This window comes from Hoplias malabaricus, chromosome 5 (genome assembly GCF_029633855.1).
Source record: "Hoplias malabaricus isolate fHopMal1 chromosome 5, fHopMal1.hap1, whole genome shotgun sequence".
NCBI lineage: Eukaryota > Metazoa > Chordata > Actinopteri > Characiformes > Erythrinidae > Hoplias > Hoplias malabaricus.
Window position 1 is genome coordinate 24553098 of NC_089804.1, and position 13739 is coordinate 24566836.

Genomic DNA, 13739 nt, shown 5'->3' on the forward strand with positions numbered 1-13739 from the left:
AAGGTTCCAGAAACGCTGTAGGGACGAGCCTTAAGACCACACAATCTGTGCTACACAAGGCAACATTGCAATCCTTGCCCGTAATTCCATAAAGAGATTTGAAATCCTCTTCTCACTCTCACAGTGGAGACTCTTCATCCTCGCAGTGCGTTAGCTGAGACAATGGCTCTAGATTTTGTGCCCAGGCCATGTGGACATCCGTCTGCCTTAATCATAAGAGGAGCCTGTGAAGCTGATCTGTCTAAGTGAATTTGCCATGAGCCCTTTGAATTGAAAGCGGCGTCACCGAGGAACACAAGTTAACTGGAATGCCAGCAGTCTGCTGCTCTATCGAGTTAAAGCTGCCAAACATTGAGGCCTATGTGCCCACATAGAAACTGTTCTGTTCAGGGTGAATGAGGGGGACGGAGGAGGGGAGGGGAAGAGATGAGTGCATTACCAAATGCCTCTATGTATGTGTGTGTTTGTGTGTTTATATATGTGTGTGTGTGTATGTGTGTTTGCAAGGATGCTGCTTGGGTTTAGGCCACACCAGCCATTGCCTGTGAGCTGGATTTGGGGCTCCGCTCTGGAACCCGATCACAAAGTCACCTTGGACAGTCCCAAATTCCTGCACTCCACAATCCAGTCTAATTCCTCCGCCGAGACGTGCCTCATCCCTCCCCCAGCGGAGGCAGGGTGTGTGTGTGTGTAAGGGCGTCTGTGCTGCACCTAGCATCCCTAAACACTGCCTGTCTGCAGAGACCATAGCTCTGCTGCTTCTTGGGGGAGGATGAGTGACAAACACAAGGATGCAGATGTTCCTACAATATTGACATTCCACTTATGCTACTATACAGCTGAGGAAATCAGATAGCGTTAGGCTAGTGAAGGGAGAAGTTACTGGGAAGAAAACGGATTCTAGCTTGGATTGAAGCTGTCATAGCTGACTCTATAGAAGAACGTTCTTGGGAAGAATGATCTATGTATGTCGCAAGAGCAAATTCATGATGCTGCAATGAATGTTGGGACTTTCAGGTCATTCTCATTGGCAAGTCATGAACGAACGCCTCCTGGTTATTTTGGCCAGTTTTGGTTACTTCGATCGCTCTTGCCGTTTGTTTTCTTGACTATTGGAATATAACTTCAGAATTGCAAAATGATGTCAAGCAAGAGCATGAGAATGTAAGAACATGCAACAACACATACTGAGAACCAGCCTGGGACAGAACAAAGTTCTGCATGTATATTTACTTATGGTGCACTTAAACCAAGTAGCCATATTGCTCACTACACTTCCTGTAGGGCATTGCAGTCTGTCAGAATGTATTGGAAGAGCATCCCACAGCATTATAAAGTGTTTTTGTTACAATGCACTGACACGTGGACTCTTTTCTATAATTCCCGGCCTCAGGTAGTCAATTAACTCGTGCAGCCAACTGCAGCCATATACACTACAAAGCTCATTTGAATGAAGCCATTAAGATTCTGCAGCAGGCGACGGAAAATGGAGCTAACTTTCCTATAGATGCTGCTATGTGGCTTTGGATTTGAATACCTCTTTGTGTCTGCTGTGTACGTGGGAGTAAATATGTGTGTCTGTGTGTGTGCTGATGTGTCGGTGGGAATGTGAATCATTTCAAGTGCAGCAATGCTCCAATCCAAATGCAGGGATCCGAACCTGTTCCCTTCTGTCCAGTGCAGGCATCCCTGGAGATTTGTGTTTACGGCAAACACCTGTCACGGATAAATGGGATAATGTTGCACACACACACACATACACACACACGCACAGCTTTTTCTATTCCCTTCTTCCAGGCTGTTTACTTGTCTGTGTTCAGGAGAACAGTAGTCGTCTGGACTGGCGACTCTACGCTTATATAGTGCTCTCTTTCACTGCAAACAGGCCTCTGCAAACTAAGGAGGGCTTTGGTTGGATCCTGGCTGCAATGATAGCCCTCATTCTGGGGTATTTACACTGTGAATGAAGGAGGCGGGGATTAAGCAAGCAACATCCATTATAATTATTATTCGTACATGGAATTTAACCCATAATTCAAACCAGACTAAATCAAATACTATTAATACAGACTTCCGCTGTGTGTTTTCTCCCTTCTCCCCCTCCGCCCCTCTCTCTCTCTTGCTCTCTCTCTCTCCCTGCCTCTCTCTGCCTGCCAGACTGGCACTATGCTAATTAATGTAGCTGGGAGTGCGGATCGCAGAGAGGAGAGTAGGATTAGCCCGATAAGTATCAAAGAATACAGAGCGACTGAAAGAAAGTCATTTAAATTCTAATAATAAGAAACTGTTCGAACATTTACACTGATGCATTGCAACAATTTCGCTGCTCTGCAATCTACATAAATCCTATTTATTCTTTTATGGCGCATAAGCCTAGGCTCCCAGGAACGAGGCTTGCCTGTTGGGCTGGGTGGGATTTCTGTTATGCCGCTCCCCAGCTCTGTGCCACAGTATACTACACAGTTCAGTTTATTCAGCCATCAGTCAGAACACCGTTTGATTAAATTGTTAGCTCATTTTAAAGCACTGATCCAAAACAAGACAACTACCCGCAACATAAGTGGGGAAGTCTAAGAACACAATAACTGTGGATTTAATTCCTTAGCCTCTATATGCCAAGCTGTTCTTTAATAATTTCTTGGTGAACTACGTGGTGTAATATTCCACTGCGCTACATTAGGCCAGTACTCACTGTCATGTTGAATTGTGTTAAGTTTTCAGAGCAATATATGGGACAGTGACATGAGAAAAATGGCTGTTGGCTGTTGCTAACTGCTAGCATGAATATGCTAGAACAACTCCTTGATAAAGGAAGGCTAACGTCTTGCCAAATTGATTTGTACGCTTCATAAAACAGCAATGCCTATACCTTATTAGATTCCCCTAACTATAATAGCTTCGTGCGAAATGTTTATTGGTCCTGAAAGAGGATCTATGCGGAGGAAACTGAGAGCGAGCGGATCTGTGGCTCACTGATGAGCGCTAACTGAAGGGGAGTCCACAGCACTCTCTTAAACACTTCAGCTTAAATAAGAAGAGAGCGTAATTCACTTTCAATGGGGATGAAAAATAAACTGATTTATGGCGGTCGCCAAGCTGTTCATCTCCTGCTCCCTGCTGCTCCTCCTCTGCAGTCTTCCTTCCTTCAAAACACCCCAGGAGTTTATGTTTAAGCCAGCTAATGTTTCAAAGCACAGGCAACAAGTGCACTCTCGCTCTTTGTCTTTCTGTTAGTCCTGGAAGTGACTCAGCCATTACATCTTCAGCTCTGCCTCGGAAGCGATGTGGAGCTCAGAAACTGGAGAAGGAGCCCAAGTCCATAACAGTCTCCCGGTTCCCTGCCACGCCAACCTGGAGTTGAAATGGATCTGACCCCATGATATGTCAGCTGGGTGATAAAACTGGAGTAGGGCCCTCGGAGTACTGCTGGTAGGGGGCAGCAGGGACCCTGATGAAGATGGATTGAAAGGGCAGCCTCTCAAGAAGAGATCTGATATTGGAGAAGCTGCTTCACAGTAAGCCAGGGGCTCTTGGTTTCTCAGAGCAGTCTGTTTATGGGGCTCCACTGTTGTCTTCCTAATCTCTTTGGACAATTATGGAGTTCTAATACAGAAGATCAGGTCACTAACTTATATGTGTATTAATATGTGACTTAAAAATATGATGGGTTTTCTTCAGGAGATCTGTAACCCTAGGTTCTGGTTAAGGATTTGGTAACCACTGGAAGTGGCTGATAGGTTCAGCTAATATTAGTTCAGCTGACCACAGGTGGTTAGAAAATACAACAGCAGAAACTGGACAACAGCAAAGACCCAGATTTGAAAACTTGGCTGTTTTCCTTGAAGTCTACCTCCAAGCAAAAAAGAAAACATAAAAAAGCAGTATATTATAAAGGTATTTGCAAATATTCCTCACTTCCAAAGCTTCTAAAACACATCGTCAATTTCAAAACTTGTTGTGGAATAAACCCCCTTACAATTAATCCAAAGAAAAAGTGAAAGTCAGGCCGGTCACACTCTTGGAGAGTCTACCCTGCAGTTGACTGCACTTGTGGGTAAGGATGACTATTGGGGCACCGAGGGAGCCCTTCCCTGCCTGGAACAGATGATCCAGAGGTGGAGAGACCCCTGTCCTGGCCTCTCTGTCTCTGTCTCTCTCTCACACCCCACTGCCCTCTCCTCCAGTCCCTCTAAACTGACAACTGTTGGAAGGGTCTGCACAGCTGGGAAGAAGCAGAACGCCAGCTTGGCAAAGGTCTGTCCAAAGACAAATCTGGGAGACGCTTCTTTAGATGAGATCCTCTGTAAGGCTCTATTACAAACAGCTCAGCTAACTTCTTGCCTACCAAGGTATGTACAGAAATGCTGTAGTCATCGTGGAGAGGCCTGACACTGCATCTGGTAAAACAGGACTCATGATTCTCTTAAGTCCCTTCTTCTGTAATTCTTCTGTAACACTTGATTCTTTGAATGGGTGCACTTACATGGAGTGAGTCAATTTAACAGTGGAGTGTCCCCCTGATGACTCGTGCAGACATTTTGAATGACTGCCCAGTCGGGGTTGAACAGACCCAGTGACAACATGGCACGAGGAAGACGAAAAAATTAGGGAATTCCACAACTCTCTCCAAAGTCCACTGAAGCCCCCCACACCCCCCGCCGTCCCCAGGCCTTCAGCTGAACAACATTGAAGACCTATGGCTATTATTTACTTTCGTTAACCAGAGTCACTTTCTTAGAGTGACCTTTTAAGAAAATTAAGTTTGAGTTGACCTTTGGAGATTTTCAAAGTCTTCCGGAATTAGATTATGAGGAAAATTGCATTAACAAATTATATCCATGACTGGAATACCTCAGCTTTTCACATGACATCCTTTAGCTCCATTACCCAGCGGAGGGGGTGGGGGGGTGATGGGAGAAATGTCCTTTTAGTTCTTCGTCTTGTCCAATCTTTTCTTCATGTGCTGTCTTCTCTCGTTTGCATCAGTTGCAAAACAGACCCCCACCTCCTGTTTATGACATTTGTTTGAGTGTTCGATTGACTGGCAAATGTGGCTCTGTAGTTGAAATTAAAAAAAAGGGACAGAGACAGGGCAGGGCCACGTGGCTTTCCTAACTGTCTGGAACTGCAGATAAATGTTTATGCTGCTAAATACACAAAGGAACTTTTGGAGATCTTAGGAAAAGAAAATGGGCTTTACCATTGGCTTGAAAACCAGGAAAATGGTCCTTTCCGTGTTCTCCCAAAGTTCACAAAGTTCTGCACAAACAGCACTGGGTATTGCATCAACAGCCTCCTTCTTCTAACAGATGCAGCAGAAAATTTGAGAGTCTACGTACCTGTGTCCCTGAATTCAAATTTGTCTAGGAGGACAACTTAAAGTGTGAAATACTGCGAAAAACAAGCATGGAATAAATCACCTAGCATCCTCCCATGAGTGGGGAAGCAACCATTTAGACACATATGTCTTCTTCCCTGAGCATTGAGAGACGGAATGAGACACGTGTGGAATCTGTTACCCTGCCGGCGAGCCTGTTTTGATGGGGAATGAGAGCACAGGGATTGGGCTTCCAGGAGGGGCAAAGAAAGTCGTAAGGAAAGGCAGGGAATACAGGGAGGGCTGGGAGCCAGACGCCCTGGTCTACCCTCTTTTTATTTTTATTATTTTTTAACCAGCTCTTGACTGATTAATGTTGTGTTAGTGGCATAGAGTCCCCAGAGGGTAAGAGGGAGATCTCTGATACCGAGAGGGGTTTACAAGGGGCGGTGGGCTTTTAAAGTGCGAGGAAGAGATCCCGAGCCGACGAGAGAGATGAGAAACCCATCAGGAATGCACTCTGTCTCCCTTTCTCTTTCTTTCTCTCAGTTTGACCCCTCTCCCTCTCACTTTCTGAGAGCAGCTGCTGCTATAACTCTACTGTATTTGCTTTTCGGTGTTACATTAAACTACAGGGTGCCAAAGCTGTCAAAAGGCAAAAAGGCATCTTGCAGAATTGGGTGGGGGCAAGACTCCCTGGATCCTCGCAGAGGATGAGCAATGCATTTCCACAGGTAGCAGAAGTCCGAAATATATAACGGATAAAGATGAGAAACGTAAGGCAGGAGAAGAGACGAGGGAAAGCCATTGCCAAAGAAGATCTCAAGGTCAATCCTTCACAGCGCCGTTACATATCTGAGTGTGTTTATGCAAAATTGCTTGGCAGATGTCGCCTTTCCACAATTATGTTAAGAACAAAATTGACTGCTTTGATTCAAGCGCAGTTGGAAGGCGATGAAAACCCATTCAAGGGAAATAAACATATCTGTATAAACACATTATCGTCCACTGGAGGCAGACTGAATTAAGGATGCGAGGAGAAACGACTGGAGTTTGAAGTCGTTTCTTGTTTTATTCACTGATTAAAACTGATGGCTCAAGTTTGCTTTACAAGGCGGGAATTGCAAAGTGCTATTGTCACTTACAGTTACTAACTGCAGGCCGTTAAGATACGAGGGATTTTGATGATAGCACCTTTGGTTCCACGCGTGATAAGGATCATGTACAACTACACTGGTCAACGGGAGGTCACTGGCAAACTGATCAACTGAATCTGAATGTAGATCTATTTATCTGAAACATTTGCGTGTACATTTACCTCACGATGCCTTCATTAATGACTGCTTAAACTTGCACTGGACGTCTACAAGAGATTTACTGATTGATTAAGAGGCTGCTAAGAGCCATTTCCAACACCTCTGGTTTTCTCATTCCCACAACCTGCTGCATCTGTTCACGAGAAACAGTGATAGATAGCATACAGAGGCGAGAGGGACTACACAGCTGTGTGAACCCAGCTCAACGGAGTGTAGGGTTTGGAAAACATGCATCATCATGGGTGGTGAAACATGGAAATGGGTGCAGATCTGAGTAGCTCTGTTTCTGTTTGTTTGTCGGTGGTCAAGACCAAGTTATTCATTATTTAGGAAGGTATTTTGATATAAAATGTCAGATGTACCTTAACTGACCAGCACATGCAAATCTAGTTTAAAACAAAGCAAATCTAATCGAGAGTTTCCAGAAGTAGAGATAATTAATGTTAGAGAGAAAATGGGAATCCAAACATCTGCAAGAATTAGACCTTCACATGTTCATCTCAAAGAGACAGAAACACTCTAGTTCCACAATGTAGAAAAATCTAGATCCTTTTTCCTGAAAAGCACACGTGGTACACACAGGGTACTTTTCCTTTTCAGGATCACGAGGAATAATGGATCTTAAGATGAGAATGTTTTAAAATAAGGAGTAGGGTTAGTATTAGACTCAGGGTTGGGTTAAAATTCAGGGCCGGGTTAGGATTAGGGTTAGGGTTAACAGGGTTTAAGGGTTAAGCAACTGTAAGGCCAGAGTAAGCTCCAACAAAATGAATGGTCTATGAGATGCATCTAGAAGCAAATTGGGTGTATGTGTGCGTATGTGTGTGTGTCTAACCTGTACTCTGGCCTCAGTGAGTTTGGTTCTCTGGGCCAGTTCCTCTCGAGTGTAGATGTCTGGGTAGTGTGTTCTCTCGAAGGCTTTCTCCAGCTCCTCCAGCTGCTCCGCTGTGAAGGTGGTGCGACTACGTCTCTGCTTCCTCTTCAGCGGCAGGTCTGGCTCCGATTCCACGTCCGACCCTTCGTCCGTACGGTGACCTGCCGAAGATGACTGAGTGGTCAGACAATTCTTGAAACATTAAAACTTTTAAGAGACTAAAAACAACACAAAACTACTTTGTTTTTTCTACTCTTTCATGTGTGATCATTTGAAAACACCATCATAAAAGGGAAGAGAAAGAGTGGAGTATGAACTGATGCAGTGGGCATTTAAACTGCCAGCGGGCAAACCTTCATTTAAAAAATTAATAATAGCTCATCTTTCATCTTGTATTTGGATCATTTTCTATTTTCTTCCCCCTCCATAAATGTGTGTTCAGGTTACAGCTCCATTTTATTTCTTCCTCAAATCTCTATCTACATAACATACATACACAACATGTGTAGTATTTACTACTTAATACGTTGTTAATAACAGAATTATAATAGATAAAAGGCTTAAAACATATAAAAATACAACAATTAAAGAAAAAACTACCAATCACGTAATGAAAAAAACAGTCTGAATTCTAAGAAGCTGAGAATTTCAGGAAGAAGAAAAAAACACCAAAAAACTACAAGACCCTGGGAGTGCAGTCGCAGCAGTATTAATGTTGCGTTATCTTCACATAGAGCCCAGGCTACAGTTCGTACGGTGCTCTTATTCACATGAGTGGAGTCTTCAGAAGCATAATCCTGCCACTGAGCTGTGCAGGCCTGGGGACGATGGCTGGGAGGGTGAGGGTAATCTACACAGGACACCTTGCCATTCTGCATCCCCCTTATTCTCTCCTCACCGGCCCGAGGCTAGCCGCTAAGAGGCAAGTGCTTGAAATAAGTACGCATGATACAGTATTACTTCTGGGCCATTGAATTCCCTGGTCTTTGTGTTTGGAGCGAGGGTTCAAAACATATTACAACTGAAATTGTACATTACCCTTTTTTCCCTTCTCCTTCCTCCCCTAGACACACTGTCGAACACAAGTACAGATTGCAGTTGGCGGTGTTGCGTTTCAGCTTGGGATGTATTTGGGGCCGTACAAAGCCAAGCTCCATTACGGTTGAGGCCAAGAGAAGCATTTGTGAGCAGAGATACGGAGTGTGCTTAGTTATACTACTGCAACACATTACCATGATAATTGCAACTAAAATTGCATCATACTGTATTCCCGAGCCACCTCTGTGTATCTATTCACGGAGGCAGCGAGGCTTTTTGAAAGGTCCTGTCACAAGAATCACACTCGCGCATTTGCTCGCCACAAACGGCGCAGTGTTGACAAGCAGCGGAACACGGAAGCATTGCTCCAGGCCCTGCGATCTTGCATCATCCACAGGAAGGAGAGAAAAGGCGAGGGTAGGAAGAAAGGAAGAAAGAAACATGGAGAGAAGAGAGAGAGAGAGAGAGAGAGAGAGAGAGAGAGAGAGAGAGAGAGAGAGAGAGAGAGAGAGAGAGAGACGGCGACGGAGGGCCTCCAAACACCTTCCCCCGCAATGCCACAGCTGCCACGGAGAAGGCAAATCTCCTTTAGAGACGGCATGTGCCCACTGCTGCCTGGCTGGACCACTTCACTTCAGCAACCCCCCTCCAGCTTCCTCCCTTCTCTCGCCTCCTTCCAGCAGAGCACAGAACAGATCAGCTCTCAAAACTCCCCCATCTGCCAGGACCACTACTGCCACAGCCTGGCTGCCAACAAAGGAGGTGACGGAGAGGGCCTGTGCGGATTTGCGTGTATGTGCATGTGTCGATCTGCCCGTCTATGCATGTGTAAGTATGTTTGGAACATGCGCTGAAATTCACAATAGGAAAACACACAAGAAAGCAACTGTGTTAATAATAAAAAAAGAGAACAGCCAAACTGGCTCGGTCTCAAGGCCGGCTCCGGAGTTTAATTAAACAAGGAATTAGGGGATTATATGGAGACTATCATTACAGGCCACTCGAGGAGTCTTCGCCGAACGTCTTTTTTGTCTCCCCGAGCTCCGGCTCAATGATTCTCAACGGATTACATGCGGCCGCAGGACATGAGTCCGCATTCATTAAATCAATTCTTTCGTCTTCCCATCTTTTAATAAAGATTGATTTTTCCAGCAGCCGGCCCGCACTCCAGCAAAAATACCCTTGAACATACAAAGTTGAATATGTACATATCCGGGAATATCCCTTTGTTGGTTTTCATGAGGATGCGGCACAGTGATTTGCTGCTAATGCGCCATGACAACACTTGAGACCGGCGCAGTGGTCTATAGATCACTTTCCAAAGTCACCTCTGCCTCCTGAGGGGGGGGAGGGACCTTGTGCTGAGGCTTGTTTTTTTTTTTTAGTCCCCTCAGAAACCATGATTCTACATGAAGCTAGATGTTGTTTGCTCAAATACAACATTTCTCAATTTCTCCGCAATTTCTCTGGACGTGTAAATTTGCCTGGAACTTGTATTAGACTTATGGTCCATTGTTGAGAAAACTACTTTAAAACACTACACGTTTTCATGCTACAAGCTAGTTAGGATTAAAAGTAGCTGGAGCCAGGCTAATCTCTTAAAAAGAAACAACAAAAGTTTGACATCACAAAAAAAATTGTTTTTTGTTAATCATGAATAACACATGAGAATCTTTTGCCAACACTAACAGGCACTCATATGCGCCATCTTTGCATGTATTTCTATAGCTAAGATTGAGATAAACTACGGCCAAGATTCTCTACTCTATTACATGTAGTTAATCTGTGTGTAAAGTGAAAGTACCCTTCATCATCCAATGCTTATAAAATAAAATTAAATGAATTAACAAAGAATGGATTTTGGATGCTTCCAGCTGCCAGTTAAGTTAAGCAGTGTACTGTTGGTATGAAACAATGTTGGTTTGACATGAATAAATGTCAATATTTCACTAATTTGACATTTTATATAACTATACATACAGGATTTCACCCCCTGAATATAAATCTTTCCTTTGTTGGTTACATCCCATCAAGTTTTTTTTTAAAGAATGTGTTTCCGAGCTAAGAGCTAAATTAAGCCTAAACAGTTGGCACATTCCCTATTCTCAATCTTCAATGTACAAAAATGTACTTTTTGCAAATTTACACACATCATGACTCTTTCAAAGTGATGGAGAAGTGATAGGAAACATGTTAAAGATAAACAACAACCGAGTGAGTTTGTCTTAATGCGATCTAAGCCCTTAATGCAGAAGTGTATTTAGTGTACTCAGGCATTTTCTCTGTTTACTCCCATTCACTCAGCTCAGGATGTGGCCTCCCTTTGCAACCTTTTTACCAAAGATTGTTCTAGAGGAAAGGCTCTGACTGTGCCTCGCCTTGGGGAGCAGCAAGAGTAGCTGGTTCAAAGCATCACCCCATGTGAAATGGACATGCCTAGCATTTTGGAACACTGCATGCTAACTTTGGCTATATTCTTTTAAGAATAAATGTAAAAACCATTTGCATTATAACTTCGCTAATTGTTGCTAGCAGCTCCCCAACACTGGCACTTCCTTACATTCGTCAGTTTCCTCTAGGACATGGTTGGAATACCTATGTGTAACGAAGGACAGGATTCAGAGTCTTCAAACACTGTCACAAACCTTGCTTTCTGCAGCTCTGAGAAGTTTGGACAGCGTGGCCAGGACTGAAGGTCAACAGGCCCCCTCTGACAATGAGCTAAGGATTATGGTAATGAAACAGACGCTAGCGCTGATAGAGCAGAGAGAGAAGGGCATGATATAGGGCCCCATCCCTGTCCCTGCGAGATCCTCTGATTGGGATGCTGGGTTTTATCAAGGGGCCAGGATCCCCCAGATAGTCTCCAGTGGATTATGGCACACAAGTAATATGGCTAAAGCCTACGTTCTCAGCTTGGTCCTGAGGGGAGCCTGGGGTGAAATAACTGCTCCATTTGTGGATAACTGGAGCTGGAGTTTTAATCTGGAGTTATACCCGATAACCCAGAATTTGATTAGACTCTGACATCAAGACGTGGGTCAGAAGAAGGCCACGGAGAGATTAGAAATACAGTATCAGAGCATAGGTAGCGAGAAAGGCATCCATCTAGGGATCTGCACTTGCTCAGGGTCTGCTTCTTTGAAATCAAAACTGCCTGATAATGTAGTGATTTGTAGTCTTGAGCTTTTTGAGTCTCCTTGCTTGTTTACGGACAAACCATCGCAGGAGAAAGCGCAGTTGAATTATCACCTTCATTGACATCGAAATCCCTGCAGATGATAAGGTCAATTCACAAACACTCTTCGCTGTTTTAAGACAATAAGGTACATCCTGATTAATCCCCCACATAATGACGGCGCTGTAATTCCATTTGAAGGTTCTGGGGATATTGATAAAGTCCTCAAGCCGATGCCTGCTCACTTATCATGCAATTAAAGCCTAATTATGTTCCATTCAGTCGCTGCTATAGCCAGGATGTGTTTTCCTCCAGGGCCCTATGTGATCTTTAACTAAATATTGACGTGAGGCAAAATTGAATTTGGGATGAATCAGGTGCAAAACAGATGTTCCGTCATAGTTTCAGATCACGCCCCCTTCAAAGCAAACCCTTGTGGACCAATAAAATGCGGAGATGGATAAACTAGTGCCAAAGACGATGAACTGTTTTGTTGAATGGGGTAGTCTCGTTAATTAAGAGCAGGCCTCTGCTTCCCGGTGGGACCACTTACACTGCTAACCATGCATGAATCATTTAACGTGAATCTGTTTTGATTAGAGCAGTACTCTGAGGATATGTTGCTTTACAAGGCCAGGAACGTGACCTTATTATTAAAGAGAAAAATGCATTGACTTATGACAGTATGATCATTATGGCTGTACCGGGCGACAGATTTCCTGATGTCATAATCTGTATGATGGTATTTAATCATGTATAAAACCTGAATGTCTGAGTTATGGTGATATAATACACTACACACTGGGGTATAAGTCTGTGATGGTATATTTATATATGGGGCAGCCATGGTTTAAAGCTTAGAGAAGCATACTTAACACCTGAAGGTCTCTGGGTTGGTGGGAAAATTATGGGTGGAGGGAATAAAGGAAAGGCACATTCCCCTCCCTCAACATCCATGGCTGAGTGGCTAAACCCCCAAATGACCCCCTGGCCACTGAGGTGGCTGCCTAATGGAGCTTTTCCACTCCAAGGTATATTCTACTCAACTTTCGGGACATTATACTAAAGAATTTTAATCCATTAAGCAAATTTGGCCCCTGGTATCTGGAACCGGGTTCTTTTTTAGTACCTGTTTACTCATGGTTGCAATCAAGTCTAAATATTTTACAGACAACACCATGTTAAGTAAGCCTTGCAGAGCACTGATTGGACAGAGAGAGCTGTCAGTCTCTACACATCGAAATGCAGACATCCAGCACAAACTCTGCATTTGTAAAATATTTATACTACCATAGCAATCACATTTGATTTTATTCAACGCCCAAAAGCAGCTCATAAAATTACAGTGTGGTCTTTTGAAGAAGAAAAATCCAGCAATATTTGGACGCTACAACAAATGACAAATAAATTCTAAGGATCTGTGTGAACTCATGCATTGCTATGCCGTGTTCAGCCACAAAAAGACAACAACACGCAAATACAAAATGGGTAAACAGTGCTTAAAATTACAACCTCCATTGTGGTTTCCAAAGCCCACTGTTGCTTTTAGAGATGGTGTTTTGTGACATGACTTCCTGTATTTCGAGGGGGAGCTGTGGTAATAGAAAACAAGCCAGGTACCAGTGACCAAAAAGCGAGTAGAGTCGAGTACTGTTGAGCAGTGTAGCATGCAGTGGAAAAGAACCACTCTGGATGTGTTTTCACTAGAGGATGTGTGTGTATGTGTGTGTGTGTGTGTGAGTGTGTGTGTTTTCACTATCATGGATGGGTAATATGCAGTGTCCAGGTTCTGTTGCACTGTGAAGTTAAGTTTAAAAGCATGTCTCACTTGACAGGCTGTACTCAGTTCACGTTGAACCTCAGCCAGAGCTGGCACACAAGCATCACAAACACTAACTGCCTTGTTGATCTACTACTGACACACTAGCAGTTAGCCAAAACCATTTTAACCACGATAACACCACTTAGTGTTCCCCTGGGATCATCATGACTCACATAATATACTCCAGTTCTAGG

General features: G+C 43.8%; 1 protein-coding gene across 3 annotated transcripts in view; it reads right to left on the reverse strand.

Moving 5' to 3' along the window:
* The window catches only part of pax7a (paired box 7a), a 66548-nt gene that overhangs the window by 30378 nt on the left and 22431 nt on the right, over nucleotides 1-13739 (reverse strand). For all 3 annotated transcript variants that reach the window (XM_066670076.1, XM_066670075.1, XM_066670077.1), the window contains exon 5: nucleotides 7469-7668. In XM_066670076.1, the coding sequence (XP_066526173.1) occupies nucleotides 7469-7668 (200 nt within the window). The remainder of the gene's footprint in view (nucleotides 1-7468; nucleotides 7669-13739) is intronic.